The sequence below is a fragment of the Apis cerana genome, linkage group LG10 (genome assembly GCF_029169275.1).
Source record: "Apis cerana isolate GH-2021 linkage group LG10, AcerK_1.0, whole genome shotgun sequence".
Lineage (NCBI taxonomy): Eukaryota > Metazoa > Arthropoda > Insecta > Hymenoptera > Apidae > Apis > Apis cerana.
In genome coordinates, this window is record NC_083861.1 from 6,751,851 (window position 1) to 6,773,629 (window position 21,779).

The window sequence follows — 21,779 nt, forward strand, 5'->3', positions numbered from 1 at the left end:
ATTTAAGTAATAGAAATAATGTTTAAACAATATTTGATTACAGATGACAGATCAACAAGAAGATATCCACGGATTTTGGACAATCTTGTAGTATTTGCCGATGCATAGCCTATTTTCGACAGAGCATAGGGCCACATCGTTTTTGTGTATAGGAAATGTTAAATTTCTTATACACAGCTGTGATCATATATTTTCCATAAAAAGGATTTAATTAATAATCAAATGTGAGTGGCTTTTCTGTCATTCAAAAAAGCCGAAGTATATTATATATTTTTTCAACAATTTTTGATTGGAATCAACTCTAATATTGTTTGTTTAGTAGATTACTATATACTATATAGTTTTACGTATATTTCTTAAAGAAATATATATAATAAAAATAGAAGAAATTTAATGTAAAAATATTTAAGGCTTAAAGTAAGGTGATATAAGCAATAATGTATTAGTGATACAAGTTGGGAATGTCTGGTTTTTATAATAGAAATTGCATGCAAGCTATTTATTATATTTTAAATTTGCACGAGTGATAATTGGATATTATTGAAGCATTATTAAAAGTGTTAGTGATTGCCTATAAATAAAATAATTTTGGCAAAATTCTAGCACAAATGAACAGTCATGGTGTGCTAAAAATAACAATTATTTGGTGACGTCAGTGACACGGGGTGGGATCGCTGTAATTATTGGTTGATGTTAAAGAAAATTTTAAACGTGATTGGTTGATTGTGTAACCATTCTGGGTGGGATATGCGCGTAGATATTGCGCAGTAGGAAATCCGCCAGTTGACCATCGAGTGATCGCCGTTAACTGAGGAGCTTATATTTTAGATTAATAGTTTTCCCATTTATAACTTTTATTCCTTAATTTCAATATTTAAAGTTTCTCTTCTTAGGGAATGAAAAGAAATATTGAAACTATATTGAATTTATTAAAAATAGAAAAAATTTATCTAAAACTCTTTTAATTGATACTTGCGATTTGTGATACAGATGATTTGTATAATACGATAAAAGGATAATGAGGATAGCAAAACAATTTAAAAATTTTATATTTGCGAATAATTAACATAATATGTGTAAATATATTTAGGTTTAGGTAATAATTTTTAATGAAATAATTTTATATTCATAGATAAATAACTTAATAATTATATTTTATGTGCGTGAAAAAATTCGACAATATGGCGGTGTCGTGTACGTTTATCTTTGGAAAAGTACGTCACTTCTACCCATTAAAAAAACGAATATTTCTGTGTTTTATTACAGATTTACGTCATGATCCTATGATTGTACTCCAATATGCGTTAAATCATCAAAAATATCATCAAAATGGTAAGTCATGTTATTTTTTAAAATTCACTTATACTTTTTCTTCGTAAATTTTTTGAGAGAGGGCGCCATATACGAGAAATTACGACAAATATAATGGAAGGGGAAAGCGGTAGGATCAATAACCTTCGTTCATATGACCTCATATCCTATTTCTGGCGTCATCAACTTTTAATGATCGTACAATATGAGCGTTTATGTAGTTTTATGAAAGTTTTTATAAAACTAATGTAATATATATTTGAATACTGATATTAAACAAAATGGGGAAGGTAAATGATCTTTGCGCTTTTCTTTTATGTGCGATGTTATATGATGATATCTTACTTAATATTTGAATTTTTACTTATTGTTCTGATCATATTCTATTTTAATATGCAATTTATAATTATATAATAAAAATAACAATTCACATATAAAATAAATAATAATAATTTTAAAAATTATTTTATAGTGAAGGTTAAATTTGCACAAATACTACTTTAATAATGTTTTTGAAATTACATATTGCAAGAATTGACGATTATATAAATTGATAATAAAAATTGAAATAAAAATTAATTTAAATAACTTTTTACTGATATATCAGACTATCATTTTATTAAATCATTCAAAAATAGACTAATTTCAATTTGATTGAGATTCAATTTTTTTATATTATTCTACATAACCTTATTTTATATAAAAACTTGAAATATGTGATGTATTCTTGCATGTACTTTTTCAGCCACGTATAGATCCTCTATCTTTATTGAAATGTCTTAGTGTTTTATTGGGGCCAACTGGAGGTATAAAAAGTAAAGAAGAAGTTCATCGGTTGGCTAGTTTGATGACAAAATTTTCCAAAAAACTTGTTTCAAAATGCATTTATATACAAATATTGAAAACTACAAATACAGATTTACTTAGTCAGTAAGTATAAAATTTTTTCTAATTAATTATTTATTTGCATTTGAAACTTATGTACATACATTTAAAACTTGTCCTTTTATAAAGGAAAATTTATATAATTGCATACTAAAATACATAAATATTTATATTTTATATAAAATATTTATGTAAATTTTAAGATGTATGCTAGAATAAAAAAGGAACTCAGAACCATTGGACAGTTTCATTAATAAATTGTACTCACTGATGAGAGTTCTATAAAATATTTTTTAAAAATATTTTTGAGACAAATCATTTATAATAGAATAATTTATAATTTTATTTTTGTTTGTTTGTTTATTTATTTAGATTTATGGGTGCTGGAGGATGGAATCTCATACATATGTGGCTTACAGATGGTATTCTTGCAAAAAATTGGGCTTTAATTCAAGAACTTCTAGAACTTTTATTATTATGCCCAGTAGATATAGAAAGATTAAAAAGCAACAATTGTCCAAAATTAATAAAAGGTCTATCAAAAGAAGGTAGTCATCAAGGTGTTAGAGTGTTAGCTAGTCGATTGGTTGAACAATGGTTAAAAATAGTGAAAGGGGAAGCTGCACCAAATTCTGTACCAGCACAAATCATGACTATTCCAGTACAAACTACAGGAGTTCTGGGACAAAATTTGGTATCTCAATCAGCACAGCAGCAACAGTATTCAATTCATTGTGGTATCCAACAAGTCCCAGAGGGTACAGAAAATGCAACAGTTCAAGTGCAAGATTTGCAATTTATTTCAAATTCCGCATCAACTATTGCAGTATCTCACATTCATCATCATCAGCAGCAGCAGCAGCAACAACAGCAACAACAACAACCATCACAAGAACAACAGGTACAAGAGAGAACAACTATGCAACCTTTACAATTGCAAGTTGTTAGTAAACCACAACAGATGCAAATACAACAACACTTATCATCACAATCAAAAAAACCTGCTTTTGTTGTGGTATCTACATCTTCACAATCTCCAGTTCCTGTGTATAAAATTACAATTCGTGAAGGCAAACAAATTCTTACAAAAGTGGAGACAGATGCTTCTAATATTAATAGTGTTTTAAATTCAAATAGTACAAATGTAGATGTTAATGGAGATATTGTGGAGAATACCCTTCCTGTGAAACAAACTCCTGAGGAAGTAGCATCTACAGAACTTAGTGATGGTGTAGTTAGTGGTCAAGATTGTGAAAAAAACATTGCACAATCTGAAAAATTAGACCAAGTTTCAAGTGAAGTGAAACAAACTATAGTAGATTCCACAGATAATCTTGATGTGGAACTTATTAAAAATAAAGAAAGCAAAGACATTAAAGATCTTAAAGACAATACTAATAGTGAAAGTAGTAAATCTAGTAGTAATAAAGAAAATCGGGACTCTTCTAAAAAAGATGACAAAAAATCTAGTAGTTCAGATAAAAAAAGTCATCATAGTTCATCTTCATCCTCCAAAAGTTCTTCTAAACATACTTCAAGTTCCAGTTCACATCGTTCTAGTTCCACATCTTACAAATCTAGTAGTCATCGTTCTAGTTCTAGTAGTAGTTCAAAAAGTTCTAATTCCAAGGACAAGTCTTCCAAGGACAAAGAAAAACATCATTCATCTAATTCATCCAATAAACATAATTCTAGTAAAAATAAATCCGATAAAGAGCGGGAAAAGGAAAAACAGAAGAAAGATCAAGCAGAAAAAGATAAAGCAACATTAGAAAAGATTCAAGGACAAGCATTAAGTTCGAAATTCGGAAAAATACCCAAAAAAAAGTCGGAAGAGGAAAAATTAAGCGATGTAACTGTAAGGAAATCATCAACAGACTCTCGGGATAGTTCTAAAGAAAATAAGACTGATTCAAAGAAAGTTGTTGCAGTACCAGAGAAGAAGAACATTTCTATTTCCATTGAGAGTAGAAAGAATTCTCAAGATTCTACAATGCGGCCAAAGACTGTGAAAACATTTAACTCTAAATTCAGATCAACAGGTTTAGAGGAAGAAGTAAAACCTCCACCACCAAGATCAGCAAAAAAATTACATCCCATCATTGATAAAAAAGTCATACCACAAAAATTACCTACCTTAAAAAGGCCATCCCCACTTCGAGAATCTATTTCATCAACAGATAAACGAGCTAAATTATCATTGGAATCACCAACTACACCTCCAAGTGAAGAAAAGAAGGGAGGCATCAAATTAATACCACCAAAACCAAAACGTAAGTATTACATAGTATCTCAAATATTGTACTTAAAAATTTTTTTTAAAATATTGAAATATAATATATATATTTATTTTTTTGCAATAAATTTGAATTCTTTAGGGAGAAAAATATATACTGTCTTAAATTTTTATAAAATACTAATGTTCAAAGACTAGATATGCAATTAAAATTTAAACTAAACATTTGTATTTCATAAATATAAATATTATATTGCTTTTAAAGAATTTTAGCATTTATCAGAGTCTCTCATTGAATAAGAATAATTTAGAATTTAATTATAGTTAATGTTATATTAAATAATTTATGATTATGTCTCTTAAAAATTAATTTCTTTGTAACATATTATTTTTTTAATTTTCTTAACTTCCGTTTTATTCTTAAGATATAAAGAAATATAAAAAATATTAAGTATATATAAAATTAGTAAATTGAAAATTTATATATGTATATATATACATGTTAATTTTTCATAAAAAAAATAAGAGTTTAAAAATAATAAATTTTTTTTAAAAATAAAAATTTATTTAATAAATAAAAGTTTCATTTATTAATTTCAACTAGTCTTTGAACACTAGTTTTTTAATCATACAAACAATTACTAACTTCTTAATATTGAGTTTACAGGTGATTGGCTCCAGGAGAAATACGAACAAACTGTATACCTTACACATTACGTGACATTACTATTTTATTTAATTCGATAAAATTTGCATAGATTTTTTATTTATTTTATTAATCTATAGTTTTTTTCAGGCATATTATTTTAGTTTATAGTATACATTAAAACCCTATATTACTTTCCTAAAAGTTATTAAGAGTATTATAGAAGTTAAAAGAAAATCTATATCAATTGACCCACGTGGAAGTGGATCGAGCGGATCTTATGCTTGCCTCGATAATTAACGTCATGTTAGAAGAATGAAGAACATTAGGATTGGCTCTTTCAGCATCGATTTATTTCCTATATTAAGAAGATTCAGCAGGTAATCTTCGATAAAGTATTAATTAAATCATATGTATAAAATGTCTTAAAATTAGTGCTATATGGTAAAAAATAGAGTCGAATATTTTTAACAATTAATAATTGAAAGTAACCGTGCAGTTTCTTTTAAAAATTACTCGGATAAAGAAAAGGTGTGTTTTATATCGATATAATTTTCGGGGTGTGTGTTTTACCGTTCTTCGTCGAACGATACACCTGATAGAAGTCACCATGGATGTTACTAATCTACTTAGGTAAGGAAACAAACCAACTCTTGTCTGTCCATACTTCTTCCCTTGTACATGTACACCCTATAAGCATTTAAATAAATTGATCAGAAATCTGGAAATATTTAACTCTTGGGTTTCTGCTATACATCTTGCTCACTGAATGTTTGATAAAGCAAACACTCATACCGTGAGCCCATCCAGATTTCCATCCTCTCGGTGACTAATCGCACAAGTCTAAAGTGCAAATAAAGTCAGAACTCTTGAAATGGTATCACATATCAATAATTTTTAAGTAATAATACTATAAAGATAAAATATTTAAAAAATGAGTTTTATTGCTAATTTTTTTCTTAAAAAATTATGAAGAATTCGGATTCTAAAAAATATAATAATGTAGATATTCAAACTTATTTGTAAAGTCATTTAGTAGTATTTAATAATCCTTATATGTATTTGTATTATGTTTGATAAATTATATATTTTTTTCGTTTAATATTGTAATACCGTTTCGAGTGTCACAAGGGAAAAAATTTTGAGTAATATTATTTTTCAATTTTGTATCATTGTTTAGTTCACAGTGGATTTGCAGAATGATTCGAATACGTTCGTGCGTTCATCAGAGAGAATTGAAATTTGCAATGGGCACACAGTCCCAAGATATCCTTATGAAAATGAGAAAGAATGAAAGAGTGTGTGTGTGTGTGAGAGAGAGAGAGAGGGGAGAATGAGAGAGAGAGAGAGAGGGAGAAAGAGAGAGAAAGAGAGAGAAAGAGAGAGAAAGAGAGAGAATACATAAACAAGTGTGAAAGAGCGAGAGCAACATGAGGAGGGGGTGAAAAGAATGAAATGGAAAGTACGAAAGAATAAATAGTATGTGTGAATGAATAGATGAAAGCGAGAAAAATGTGGCACGACATTCGAAGAAAGTTGATTAAAAAAAAAAAAAAAAAAAGAAAAAAACAAAAAAAAAACAAAAAAAAGAATGCAGAATTTCGTGGAATGAAAGCACTTTTGAAATTGCATGAAATACAACGCTGCGTATCGACTCGACGTCTTCGAGCAAGCTGCCCCTTAGGATCAACGGGCCTCTTCTTACGACAGATAATCGTCTAATTGCAATGACAACGTCGACATGGCGAAGAAGTCTTCTTCCTTGCCAGTAATCGCGGATTAACAATCGGGTGAAAAGTACAATACTGGAACAAGAGAAAAGTATAAAGAAGAAAGCAGGAAAAATGAAACGCGGACGTCTGTTATATTATGCTCGTCATTGATTCAAGCAAATTGTTATCTATTTAAAATATTCTTTCGAGTTCATATTTTTTAAAATAATATAATTTTTATTGAGTAAAAAAAAAATTCTGAGGTAGGAGCGTTTTTGTGTATTTAAACTTTTCTGCATAATAATTTGCAAAAATATCCTCAATTAATCGTAGTTTTTTTGTTTTGGTTGTAAAAAATTTATTTCGTAATTAAAAATAAAACAGAGCACGATTAATTTTATATTTAAGTATTTATTTGAAAGTGTAAAAAGCATTTATATCATATAAATGCATTTTAAAATTCTATCATTTTAAATCGCTAAATATTATAGTAAAGATAGTATTTGAAAATCATTTATTTGAATTGGACGCGTGAAGGAGGATGGGCGGTTAACGACGGAGTTGCGCAACGGCGCACTTCTTGGTGTGCTCGGTGGACTACTGAGGCCGATGTTTTTGCGATAGTCTTTATATCGGCACTCGTGTATGGGGTCAGATTCTGTTTCTCGTAGCAGTTGCATTACGTTCACATAGTATATTAACCATTCAACATATTTAAGTCCGCGCCATTCGTGGACATGCTCGTCATGTGGTATTTACCTCACTTATATTTGAATTTGAAAAAGCGATCGACTAAAAATAAAATTTAAAATCATTACATATTATTCAATTTAATATTTACAAATTCATTTTTTGTCTACCGAAATATGCTTTTTTATACTGAAACTATTTTTTTTGTTTAATAAATGTTTTCTTTCAATTTATAGTATACAAGATATTAATTAAAAAAAAATGCCGTTTTTATTTATAATAATTTTTATGCCACTTATTAAATATAATATTAAAAACAAAATAATTACACTAATTTTAAGGTACATATAATTTTAATTTGCATATTACATTTAAATTGTTATTTATAATTATATTTATATTGACATAAATATTTAGCCTTTGATTAAATCGATTAAATCGTAAATGATTACATATTCATTTTTATATAAAATAGAATACAAAATCATATCTTTATTTCGTATCATTATTTTAAAGATGAAAATAAATTTATATTTTTAATCTATCATGCATACGCGCAAATAATAGAAAATCATTGTTAATGAATTGCGTAAAATCTTAATAATAATTTTCGACAAAAAAATTAGTATGTATTATTTGATCAAAAAAAATTTACTTTTACAAACGAAATGAAATGTTATCAAAGAAAATGCGTCTCGATTGTTGCGTACATATAATACGTTAAGAGCACGCTTACAATTTGAAAAATTTTTAAAATGAAGTAAACTATTTGAGCATGAATCAAAGGTTTATGGAAATAAAATTGGAGCCGTATAATTAAAACCTGCATATTATTCCCCAGTTTACTATTATCACTTTTATCGAATACATTCTAAAAACATTTATATAATTATCAATATGACTTATCGACTTGATATATATTTCTTAGATTTTTTTTCTACGTGTATAATAATTTTTGTTATTATTATGCAATTATTGAATTTTTATTCGACGTCAGTTTATTATACATGAAAGAGTAACAAATTTTTTAAGTAAATTCGTTTAATAACAAATTTTCGTACTTACAGCTATTGAATATCGTGTAACGAATACATGCAAAATTAATTAACGAATATATATATATATAAATTTGAATTTAAAAATCTAAAAAATTTAAAAAATAGTAAACAAAATTAAATATTAAATATATAAAATTTTTATTCTTATGCATTAAAAATAATAAAAAAAATAATATATGTAATAATCGAAGTACAATCTTTTATTCATATAATATTAATGAAAAATAATAAATTATATTTAATTTATTGCGTCGTTAAGAAAATATAAAGATTTTAATTTAAATATGTTCTTTCATTTAAAATCATTTTTTACTAATATTTAAAGGGAAATAATGTAATAAGAAAATATATATTCTAAAGAGAGATTAATCTATATTTACAATTTTACTTAAATTAATTTATTTATATTCTTAATTTTTTGATATTATGAATTTAAAATAATAGAACTAATATATACGAATTTATTCTTTTTTTTTAAATTCGAAGTTACGAATAAATGAAATAATTCAACATTTAGAAAATAATTGATCTATTAGTAAATTTATTGATTCGTTCATTGTAAAAATCGATTAATGATGTAACTTATAATTATATTTATAAATGCGTAATTTAAAAAAATTAATTCTATTATTTAATATTATCCATAGAATTATATAAAAAATTCTTTTTATTAATAAATCATAGTGACTTCGTTCTTTTAATACTATTTTAAAATAAAATATTTTATATTATTAAAAAGCAGTAATTGTATTTTTGTTACAGATTCATTATGGATATCCTTATTCATTTTTTATCTAATATTTGTTACCAGTATTATTTACTTATAGATCTATCATGGAACAAGGAATTTACTTCTATCTTCATGCAGTTTTATAAAGTTATAAGTTCTTTTTCTTTCCAGGTGATGGAATTTTATATGGATTGATGCAGACATATGCAATTAAATATATATTGAACAACTGAATATTTCTTTTACAGGATTAACATTACTATAAATGTAATTATGATTTTTATCTCATCATTAATCGAGTAAATGAAAAGATAGAATTTTTTTCTTTCGTGATTGTAGCATCAAAAATTATTTAAAAATTATTTATAAAATGCATTATTTATTAATCGATAATTTCATAATTTATATTTTTGATTTTTAAAAACTGAATGTCTAATACAAATATTTTATTATATAGATATATTAAGGCAGTATTAATCTTTTCTCCCTATTTAATAGTAGTAAAATATTTTTACTACTATTTTTTTAATAATTTTGGTATTAATACAAATTTTTTTTATTTTGCTTTATTTATAAATGTTCATTGCATTTTTTACAGCAATGGTTTTGCAAGAAAGTGATATGTTTATGGATGCTTTGACTGCATCAACGAAAAGTAAAGAACCAAGAAAGAGAAAACGAAGAACATCTATCACGAAAGATGGTCCCACGGAAGCTAAGAAACAAGAAACTGCCAATAGTGATAATCGTGATGTTACACCTCCACCAACTTCACCACCAAGTGCCGATGAAAAATCACCCGTTGTTGTCAAGCCTAATTTTAAAGTATATAGAATTATATTGCATTAATGATAAAAATTAATACGTGTTTTATATATTTTTATATTATACTATAAAATTTTTTACTATATTTTGTAATATATTTTATATTATAAAATTTTTTTTTCTTTTAAGTTCTATCAAGATACGTTAGAGACGGATGAAGATAAAGAACAAAAGGAAAAGGAAAATTCAGATGAAGATGCAAAAAAAGAAAAAGAAGAAACGATAGATGATCATAAAGAAAACAGAATATTCAAAACGGATATAGATGATGATGCTAGAAGTAACAGTAAGTTATTTTATTTCCATTTATTGATTTAAATAAACATTTCATTTTAAATATATATACTTTAAAAAATTTTAAAAATTTTTTAAATATTGCTTTTTAGCACCAACACCGGAAGATGATACGGAAGAAAAAACTAATTCTCCGGAAGATATATCTTCCATATCTGAATCAACGAAAAAAGAAAATATTGGTTCTTATCCAGAAATACGATACGTTGATGGCTTAAGAAGTGTTTTATTACTTCAGAAACGCAAAGGACCAAAGAAAATATTAAAATGGAAAACAGACCTTGAATCAGTGCGTTATTTCGAATTAGATGAAACGGAAAGAGTAAACGTAACAAAAACATTTACTGATATGAAACAAATGGAAAAACAGAACGAGAGAGAAGCATTCCAGATGGCTAGAAAATTAAGTAAGTTATTAAAATATGATTTTTTTAATGTATTAAATATTGAAAAAAATATGATTTAAAAAATGATCTTATAGGTAATGAAGACTTAATGGAAGAAAGAACAAGATGGAAACCTTTAATTCCAATTGATTTACCGCCACCTTTAGTAGAGCCTGGAAAAGATAGCAGAGAAAAAGATATTCAATATGCTCGAGAAAAAGGAATATTACAGGCATTATATTTTAATCGAAGCATGTATGTATATACATTATACATATGTATATACATTAGATTTTCTCTTTATTAAAATTAAATTTAATTATGCATGTTGACATACACAAATATAATTACTACAAAAATAATTATTTGTGTAAAACTAATAAACATGCCATATTAATAGAATAAGAACTTTGAACCATTGGATAGTTTAATATATGAACTATAACTCACTGATACAAGTTCTACAAAATATATTCAAAAAATATCTTATTATAAATCGATTAAGAAAAATATTTTATTTTATTTTATGCATGAATATTTTTAATTTTTAGGATTCCAGATTCTGCAGCAGAGCCTGATGAAGAACGACATCATGTATATAACGAACCTAAAATCATTCCTCTGGATGATCTCACGGGAAATAAGGAAAGTGAGAAAGATTTTACATCTATGCCATGGCCAGAACCAAAACCTCAATTGCAACCTCAAACACCGACAGTTTCGAACTTTCATTATCCATCATTTTCTCATAATCAACAACCAGTAATGACACCTATGGGTCCTCAAACTTCAATGGGCCCAATGCCTCAAATATCTCAACAAATGATGGGACCTTCTCATATGGGTCCAATGGGTCCTGAAATGGGTGGTCCAATGTCTACTGGAGGAGGAGGAGCAGGAGGAGGAGGAGGATGGAGAACTGGAGATGGAAAAGTTGTTGTACCTGATGGAATGGGAATGAATCCAATGGGAAATATACCAAATGCATTTCCACCAGGAATGGAAGGTGGTCCAATGGTACCACCTGGAATGATGGGACCGCCACCTATGTATAATCAACAACAAGAAAGTTATGGTATAATGGGTCCAGAAGATATAGGATTCAATAATATGAATCCAAATAATTTTCAAGGACCTCCTGGTCCATTATATGGTCCTGGACCTAATTTTCAAGGTCCTAGAGGTGCTGGTCCAATGCATGGTAGAGGTCGAGGTGTTCCTGGACCTGGTTGGTATAGAGGTGGTGGAGGACCTCCTGGAAGAGGTGGATGGAGAGGAGGTGGAGGTGGATGGAGGGGAAATGGAAAACAACCACCTGTGTGCCGACAATTTTCAAAAAATGGTTATTGTCGAGTCGGTGACAAATGTCAATATTTACATCCTGGAGTGAATTGTCCACCATTTTGAAATAATTTAAAATAATGAATAATTTGAAATTTTCATAGTAGTGTAACATTCATTCTATTTGATATGAATCAATAGAAATGAATACGATACAACTGAAATCATATTAGACACAAGCTCACATTAGCTAAAAAATTTAATAATGTGCAATCTTTTATTAAATAATGCAAAGAATTAAGCACATAATATTTACATTTACATTTTCACGAGATTTAAACTATTTAATTTAATATTTGATAATTTTCAATTTATTTGCATCATATAATACGAAAGATAAATATTATAAGAAAAAGCATAATAAATTTATTTTTCGTGAAATATACTTGCAGACTTTCAAGATTGAAAACTGCTTTAAATCTAAAATGACAATGAAAGAAAAACAATAGGTTCATCGGCTGCTGGACGGCAAGAGGTTCCTAACATATTACTTTTTATTATAATTTCGAATAGATATTTTAGAAAGAATTTGAAGGAAAAAATACTTTTATTTATTTCCAAAATATATTAAAAATTACGGCACTTCATATAAAATGATATCTCGATTAATATGTCTTCCCTTTACGTTCGCGGTTTACAAATAGTAGCCACTGCCGAAAGTATGGTTGATGTAATCAAAAAAAAATAGAATCGTTGCAAGTTTTAATCTTATTGGCATGACGAATAGAGTGATTTCAAAAGATATGACACTAGTAAGCAGGAAGTGCAAATTCCAATTTAATAAGCATTTGTCTTTCCGATTGCCAGTTGGGTGTTTTATCGCTTTCTACATACTAATGAATATATGTAATTAAAATGCTGTTAAAATGAATTAAGCGTAATATACAATGGAACATTATAACACCAAAAGTTCAAATAATGATTTAAGTAACTTTTTATTAAATTAAAATATATTTAATCGTGTATGTAGATTGATTGTAAATATTATAATTGTATCATTTGTATAAAACGTCGCTAGCTCTAATAACGAGAGACTGTTTTAGGCTTAAATAATATGTAATAATATAAAAGAAAGCAAGAATTTTTAGTAAAAATGTGTATGATTTGAACTAGTTAAATGCAGAAAGATCTAATATTTTATAGAGTATATTTTCACATATAAATTTGAATATATGCTCTATGAAATAGATTACTGATATATTATTGTATTAAATATTTTTTACGAATTAAGGGTAGTGGTTATCTTTTGTATATGATTGATCGTTATGTTTGTATATAACATTGATTGTTGTATAAGAGCTGCTTGATGGAATACATGAATCACACCTATTTTCTAAAATATGCTGCATTATATCAATGCTTCCTTTATGACTTCTTTATACATTTTATTTTCTCCTCGTATTTTTAAATATTACTATTTATCTTTTCAATTTTATATAAAGTCATTGTTTTTTATGTTTATAGTTATCCATTTTATTAATAGTATATAATTTTTTCAAAAGCGTTAACAATTAATGTTTAAATATTAATAATTTTATAATCTACATTAATATAATGTATTATATAAAGTTTAATTAAAAAAAAAAACATCACAGTACTGAATACTTAATTTATTATATTTAATTAAATAGAGCAAGTGTAATATAGTAATATAGCAAATTTATATTGTAATATATGTAATTTTAATCAATATTAATTATAACTTTAATATTAATTATTCATAAACATTTAAATATTTTATCAAGGTTTATAGTATAAAAATTTAAATAATAATTAAATAACAAATTTTATATATATATATATATATATATATATATATATATATGAATTTATAATTTAATATTTGCTCAAATTTATTTAAATTGCTGAGGTGGAGGACCAAAAATACTTCCACTTTGTTTACTTGCAGTTCTAGAGGGAGCAAATCCAAGCATTTTTTGAATATTCTGCAACCAATTATTATTTAAATAAAAATTAAAATAAAACATTATAAAATAATAAAATTAAAATGAAAACAAAAAAATATGAAAGGTATGAATTTACCTGTCTAATACTCATAGTACATAATATATATAAAAAAATAAATGAACATTCTGTATAGTCATCTCCTGGAAGATTTCTATGTGATAAACCTTGTATCCAACTAATTGGAACAAAAGGCAATCTTGCCACAATTCTACCATCAAAAATGCTATTAAACATACTTAAAAGAGCTGTGAATGCAAATCCAATTGCAAACATTGATTTCATTTTTACAAGAGATAAATCTCTATTATTATTTTTTAATCTTTCTTCTTCTCGTTCAATTTTTTTTTTCTGTTGTTTATCTAATGAATCTCCATGTGCTTCTTTTCTTTTCTCCACTAAAATTAATTAAAGATAAGAATTTAATTTATTAAAACTAATTTATTAAAACTTTTATTCATAAATATTTAAATTTAAAGAATTAATGTTTTTTAATATAATTTTTATTAAAAAACTTACATTTTTTACTTTGTTTTTCTATTTCAGCCTTTAATTTTTGATATTTTTCTGTTCTATAAACCATTAACCATGTTAAACCTATTAATAATATGAAAATTAATTAAAATAGTATAATATGAAAATAAAAAATATAACCTTAAACTTAAGACGACGCACGCATAATATTTAAAATGTTATTACCTTCTCCTAATAATGCTGTACAGATACTAATAAATACAATTAAAATAGTATCAGCCCACATGATAACAAACACAATGTTTATTAAATATATAATTATTTAAATATATATATTTTATGTCTTGAAAATACCATTTCTATCTTAACAAACTTGAACAACTGTGAATGGGAGTAAAATTAATCTTGATTATCTGTTATTATATATACATTAATATTTACTGTAAAATATTTATTTTTAAATAACTATATTTATTTATTTATAAAAATTTAAATATTAATATATTTTTAAATATAATAATCTTTAGAATTAAAAAATTAAAAACAATTTTTTTATAAAATTTTTATTTCATAATAAATTTCATAATAAATTTTTTGTATCACTTAACTTTATTTTTTCATAGTTTATAGTTAGTTTTTTTCTTTTAAAATTATATTAATAAAAAATAAACAATAATTTTAATATATAACTGTAAAAAGATACAATATATACATATACTGTGATAAAATTACAAATATTTTTTATATGAAACATTTTGATATAAGTGATCGATATATGAAAAGCCTTAATATTTATATATTTAGTATAATTAAAAAATTATTGACTCATCATGAGTTATAATTTTTTTTACTTCCTTTTCTAGTTCTATAATTATATAATTTCTTATTAATTATTGATAATTAAAATTGATTAAATAATATCATAATTCGATACAATAATATGCAATAAAACTTTTACAATAATTTTTTTGATTCCATATGAAAGGTATTAAACAAAATTTTTGAAAACTAGATTTTTAAATTAACTTAAAATACTGATATATTTATCCTTGAAAATTATTACATATATTGGAATAAACGTTGCATTTTTTACCGCTAATATTGCATAACAATATGCATCACATAATACTTTTGGTCATATAACTAGTAAAAACATTTGTTTATGTCTTTACTGAACACATATGGGTAAATTTATATAGATAAAATAACTTTTAACTTAGAAACTACTATTAAGGTTTTAAATAATATTATAAAGTTTTTTTTATAAAGTTTATACTTATAATATATTGTTATCAATCATGAAAATCTTCAATTTTTGCTTTTAATATATTGTCATTTTTTAAACACTTCCTGATCTCGAAACCTAAAGCAGCACCTAATGGTGGTGGAACTGCATTACCAATTTGACGATGTTTATCAAGTATATTTCCATAAAAACGAAAAGAATCCGGAAAACCTTGTGATCGTGCACATTCCCTTACGCTCACAACTCTAGTTTGTTCAGGATGTAAAACACGACCCTATGAAGTAGATAATAGATAATAGAATTAAACATTTATGAATAAAAAATTAAAAAAAAAAAAAAAGATAACATTTATTTACCTGTTTACCCATAGGTTCAGGATTAGTGATAGTAGTACCAAAAAATCCATCCCATTCTAATCTGCCATATAAACCTGCCCAATGATTATGGCGTTTTCCAGTATGTGGTAAACACCATGGAATTAAAGTATTATATTGTCTAGCAATTGGATCACACATTTTACCCATGCAACAACTACATACACCTCGAAGTGCTCCAGTAGAACTTTTACCTGCTTTCTTATCATGATACATATATTCTCTATAACACAAACATTTAAATTATTACTTAATTTAATAATATATTAATTGTAATTTTAATTTTTATTTATTATTTATTATAATATTTATATAAATAAAAATATACATAATTAAATTAATTAATTATATATAATTATATATAATATAATATTATATGTAATATACAATTATAAATGAAATATATTTACAATTTTTTTGAATATGTTCCATCACTTAAACGGACTGTAATATTCGGCAAATCTCTCCAATCAGATCCACTTGCAGTTGGAATATGTGCTATTCTTGCTTCAACTAATGGAGCCATATCTTTACAAATATGATCTCTTAATATTGCATCAGGTTCTTTAGGTCTTACCTATATAATATAAATATATAAATGTATAAATATATAAATATTAAAGATATTTTAGATACATATAATTTATAATATAATATAATTAATAATTAATGATGTTAATATTAATGTTAACTAAAACTAATATTAAATAATTTTTTTTACTTTTCTTTGAAAATGTGATATTGGCTCATCACTATAAGCTATTTCTTCATTGTTCCATCCATTTCGAATGTTAGGTAAATCAGACATCGCATCGCGAACACTGATTGTTCTATATGGTGCTGATTCCGTCCAATCACAATTTGATGAATACTATTAAAAAATAATACAATAATATAATTATCTAATTTATATAGTAAATAATATTAATTTTTATATAAATCTAATAAAGTCTTACTTTTTTATTATCAACAATAACGCTTAATTGACATGCTCGCTTGCTAAATACATGAGTTGGTTCAGGATATTTTGGAAGAACTTCTCCAGGTGCAGCAGCTAATATTATTAATCTAAAAGAAAATTAAAAATATATAACAAAAAATATGAAACATTAATTTAAAATATTAAATTTTTGTAATTCGATATAAGTTGAATATATGATACCTTCTTCTTGTTTGTGGAATACCATAATTTCCAGCTTGTAAAATACCAAACGTACATTGATAACCCATTCGTACAAGGCACCTTAATGTCAATTTTAGTACCATACTTCTTTTAAATGATACAAAGTTTCTAACATTTTCCATAATAAAGAATTTTGGTCTATAATAATCACAATAAGACAAACATGATACTACTAAAGAATTTTTAAATAGAGAATATTGCCGTGAGTTAAAACGATTCATGCCACTAAAACCTTGGCAAGGTGGACCGCCACATAATAATTCTACTTCTCCTTTTTGAGGTAAACGTTGTCCATTATTATCAGAAAGATCACCCTAAAAAGATAAAAAAACATTATATATATATATAATTATTAATATAATAATAATATATATATATTAAATTATTTATTATCTATTTTTTTTTTAGCTAAACTTACATTCATAACTTTTCGTAAAAGTACATTGCAATCTTCACAAAATACTGTTGTATTGGGATTATTGAGTCGATATGCACATGCAGCTGGTTCATCTTTTTCAATTGCCCATTGATTATCTACAATACCAGCTTGTCGCAATCCTTCAGATAATCCTATAACATACAATTTTAATTAATTTAGAAAAATCTTTAATCATTTTTCAATTCAATTTTAATATTGTACTAACCACCACAACCAGCAAAAACATCTAATGTTTTTAACTTTTTTGGCACTTTACAATAATTTATAGGCTTATCAATTATTTTTTTATCACTTGTTTCTAATTTTTTACTTTTACATTTTGCTTTTCCCTTTCCTTTTCCACTTCCCAACTTCCCAATATTCATAGCATAATATGGTGGATCAACAAATGTTTTTTCTGAAGCATTATATGCTTGAGAAAAATAAAAACGATATGGACCAGCAGTAGTCCATTCTTCTACAGATTGATCTAAATTTTCTGAATATACCAAATAACATTTTCCAGCTACATCCGAAAACTTAATATCACAAACTAAAATGTTTTTATTTAAAAAAATATATTAATCAATTTATATTAATTTATATAATTTTGTAATATTATTTTACTTATATTTTACCTTCGTCACTCCAATATACCATATTAAGATCAACTTGTTGCATTAATGTAAGTCCTTTGTGAGTGTTTTCTGGTCGATACATTTTATTTATTTTAATCCATATATCAGATGATGCAACTAACTTATTATTAGTTGTTGCATAAATTGAATTTATATATCCAATGTGAAATGGTTCTGGTGTATCGTAATTTGATCCTTTTACATGATCTGATGATTTTCGATAATATTCAGGATACATATCTTCATCTACTTTTCCTTTTTTCACTTTTTGAGAAATATGATATGTAGATGTATATTTATATTTTATGGCTCCTGGCATTAAAAATACAGCAGAACCAACTCTAAATTCTTCATTTTTATATTTTACTATATTATAGGTCACTTCTTTGCTATTTTTTTCTTCTTCCCGATCAAAAACTTTTGGTGTATAATAACATTGTAATGTAGTAAAACGTATACAAGCAGGACAAAACCGATGACTGATTTCTTTTCGTGGGCATTCAGGATCCAAAGAACAATCCTCAAAACGGGCTGTTTCTGGAATATATTTTTTTTGATAAAAAAATGTTTTTCCGTCTTTATTTTGTATTTCATCTTCTGGTAATATATCTGCATTTCCTAAAATATAATTAATTGATATTTAATTTATAATAATAATATAAAATTCCAAAAATAAAAAATATAATTACCCAATTCATTCCAATTTTTTGGATTAGTTTTATAAATAACAGTAGCTTTAGATTTAACTGAAGCAAATGGAACATTATCACATTCATCAAGTAAGAATAATTCTAAAGAATCTGATGTTTCACCAAGTACAGTGTCACTGCCTCTTCGAAACCAATTAGCATGACACAATTTTGCACCATTTTTATCTTCCCACATATAAATGACTTTAGCTATTTGTAATGGTACAGTGGGATCATTTGATTCAATTAAAACATAATCATTAGCTTTTATTTCTTCATCAACAACCATAACTGATTTATAGAACGTTCTCCGACCATCATTTATTATAGATTCTCCCACCCATGTAATTTCTTTCTCTACATGTTTAAATTCTTTTAAAATCATTTTTTGAGTAATTTTTGTATTTTCTATTAATGTATCATTAAAATCATCATCTTCTTGATCTGAATCATCAGCTTCCTATAATTATTTAAAATTTTCTTAATTATATGTTACAAAATGAATTCTATATTAGAATAAAGATTGGAAATATTTATTAAAATATTTTACTTGTATAGCCATATTTGGACATCTTCTTCTGTTGCAAGCTTGTTTACTTCTTCCAGATCCACCAAATTTGATCATATCTTTACAAGCTGTACAAACTCCACAATCTGGCTGCTGACAAGTTTCACATATCCCACATCTATGTCTTTTTGGTCCCTGTAATGATACATTATATTTACTATAATAAAATGTTGTTTAATATTAATATTTTCATTACTCATATATTTTCATTATTTAATTTTATATACCGATATTTCTTTGTCGTTATTTGTAGCTATTTGATCAGAGAAAAATGTTTCAAACATATTATTAACTAATTTTGTGGTTGTAGCTTTTGTCCAAGTTGTTTTTTTATTTTTTTGATCTCTAGGTTGAGTTCTGCGTAATGCAATCCTTTTATTTAATGTTACACCCGCAAGAGTCACTAATGCTCGCATACATGGACTTGTAATTAACAAAGGATCTTCTGGTCCTGCTGATGCATCAAAGGAAATAACTTGATCACAGATAAATTGTGCATATCGTAATAAAGAATCTTCTGTAAATCTAGATAATCCTTTTGGTGGAACTATAGTCTAAAAAAATATATTTTAATAGAAGTTAAATTAAAAATTAAAATATTTTATTTTTGCTAAATTTTAATGAAAATTCTTACTTGTAATTTATTTAATAAATCTTCATATGTAGGATTGATTTCATCTAATAAAAATTCTATAACTATCTTGCTCATATAAATTTTTTCCTTTACAGAATCCATAAATGGTGAATATACTTCAGCAGGTTCCATCAATATATATTCTGCAAATGCTGTAGTAAATCCTACAAGTGCCAATTCACCACCATCAAATCCTGACACCCACCATTCATTTATTGGTCCCATATCTTTTGTAGGCACACCTCCTTCTGGACATGAGTTTTCTTCATAAATAGGTTTCATATATCCAGAAAAATAAAGTACCACATTTTTTTCTATCAAACCAGTGTCAAAAGAACATAAATGTCCATTTTTATCATAAACGCTATAAAAAGAAAAATAAAATAATACATAACATAATAACAAGAAATTTATTATCTATTTTTTTATTATAAAGAATTCTTACCAGAAATGAGTAATTTTATTTTGTGGCCTTTCATCACTTTCATGAATTACAATTTCTTCTCCTGTAAATAAAGATAATCTAGGATCTGTTAATGCAATCATTTCTTCTACTGCATTATTAGGATGACCTGGATATATTTTTATATCTATGCTTGTTAATTTTTGACAACAATATTCACATTTTTGATGAACATTAAAGGGTTTCTGATGCATTATTTTTGATTCTTCTGTATTAATTATATTATTATTTTCAGTTTTATTTTTTTTAAGAATATTACTTTCAGATTCATCACTTGAATCTGATTGCATTTGTTTTAATGTCAAATCAGATTTATTATCACATAGTACTTTTTCGTTTTGTGCTAACATAAGAGATTTTGTTTCTAACTCTTCAACTCCATTACTTTTTCTTTTAACAGATTTTTTAAGAGATTGCATTTTTGGTTGCGATAATCCATATTTACTTAAATTTCCATTAATTTTATTCAAACCAGATGTGTTCGTACTAATGTATTTCCCACTACGAAGTTTTTTTCTATCATTATTGCTTTCTTCAAGTATCATAGTATCAATCACTAATGAGAATAAATTAAATTTAACCTTTATTATTTAGTTAAACTTTCTTTGAAAATATCATTTGGTTCTTACCTGCGTTTTTATTTTCTTCTATAATGCAATTATTTAAAGATATTTGTTGTTCTTCCGTATCATTTTCAACTTGTATTTGTTTTTCTATCTCATAAGTTTCGGTGTTTGGTATGATAGTAGATATCATATTGGATAAAATCGATTATTTTTATCGAATTTATCTACTATTAATATTATTTTTTATAAAATATAAACTTTTTATATTTAAATCGAAATAAATACACCAGGAATGTATTTTTAACTTTATAAATAATTATAAATGAATATTTTTTTTGTATTTTTAATGAATATCGTATAACAAATTTCAGCTAAATAGCACACACATAAGTATAAGAACATATATGCTGTCGGTTGTACCGCCAAAATTTTTTAAAGCTCGTTTAT

At 25.7% G+C, this 21,779-nt stretch overlaps 3 protein-coding genes across 5 annotated transcripts; 1 reads left to right on the plus strand and 2 right to left on the minus strand.

Moving 5' to 3' along the window:
* Positions 1 to 82: 82 nt before the first annotated feature.
* LOC108001159 (serine/threonine-protein phosphatase 1 regulatory subunit 10) lies at positions 83 to 13,453 on the plus strand. 3 transcript variants are annotated; one of them, XM_062080994.1, is made up of 9 exons: positions 83 to 224; positions 1,267 to 1,332; positions 2,057 to 2,241; positions 2,569 to 4,469; positions 9,867 to 10,093; positions 10,223 to 10,379; positions 10,480 to 10,794; positions 10,869 to 11,028; positions 11,325 to 13,453. In XM_062080994.1, the coding sequence occupies exons 2-9, from the start codon at positions 1,330 to 1,332 to the stop codon at positions 12,178 to 12,180; spliced, it is 3,804 nt and encodes a 1,267-aa protein (XP_061936978.1). In that variant the 5' UTR covers positions 83 to 224; positions 1,267 to 1,329; the 3' UTR covers positions 12,181 to 13,453. The 3 variants fall into 3 exon arrangements, with proteins under 3 accessions (XP_061936978.1, XP_061936979.1, XP_061936980.1); XM_062080995.1 differs by lacking the exon at positions 83 to 224 and adding an exon at positions 955 to 1,096; XM_062080996.1 differs by lacking the exon at positions 83 to 224 and adding an exon at positions 1,056 to 1,194.
* A 256-nt stretch (positions 13,454 to 13,709) lies between these two features.
* LOC108001156 (calcium load-activated calcium channel) lies at positions 13,710 to 15,422 on the minus strand. The gene is made up of 4 exons (XM_017062038.3): positions 14,779 to 15,422; positions 14,599 to 14,676; positions 14,158 to 14,477; positions 13,710 to 14,060 (listed from the first exon to the last, which is right to left on the minus strand). The coding sequence occupies exons 1-4, from the start codon at positions 14,837 to 14,839 to the stop codon at positions 13,968 to 13,970; spliced, it is 552 nt and encodes a 183-aa protein (XP_016917527.1). The 5' UTR covers positions 14,840 to 15,422; the 3' UTR covers positions 13,710 to 13,967.
* Positions 15,423 to 15,566: 144 nt separating this feature from the next.
* Positions 15,567 to 21,745, minus strand: LOC108001138 (DNA (cytosine-5)-methyltransferase PliMCI). Its single transcript, XM_062080993.1, has 15 exons — positions 21,396 to 21,745; positions 20,749 to 21,322; positions 20,304 to 20,667; positions 19,897 to 20,223; positions 19,652 to 19,804; positions 19,102 to 19,561; positions 18,413 to 19,030; positions 18,001 to 18,327; positions 17,775 to 17,926; positions 17,336 to 17,670; positions 17,130 to 17,241; positions 16,895 to 17,044; positions 16,584 to 16,750; positions 16,156 to 16,396; positions 15,567 to 16,073 (listed from the first exon to the last, which is right to left on the minus strand). Exons 1-15 carry the CDS (start codon positions 21,520 to 21,522, stop codon positions 15,846 to 15,848), a joined length of 4,335 nt encoding a protein of 1,444 aa, XP_061936977.1. The 5' UTR covers positions 21,523 to 21,745; the 3' UTR covers positions 15,567 to 15,845.
* Positions 21,746 to 21,779: the final 34 nt, after the last annotated feature.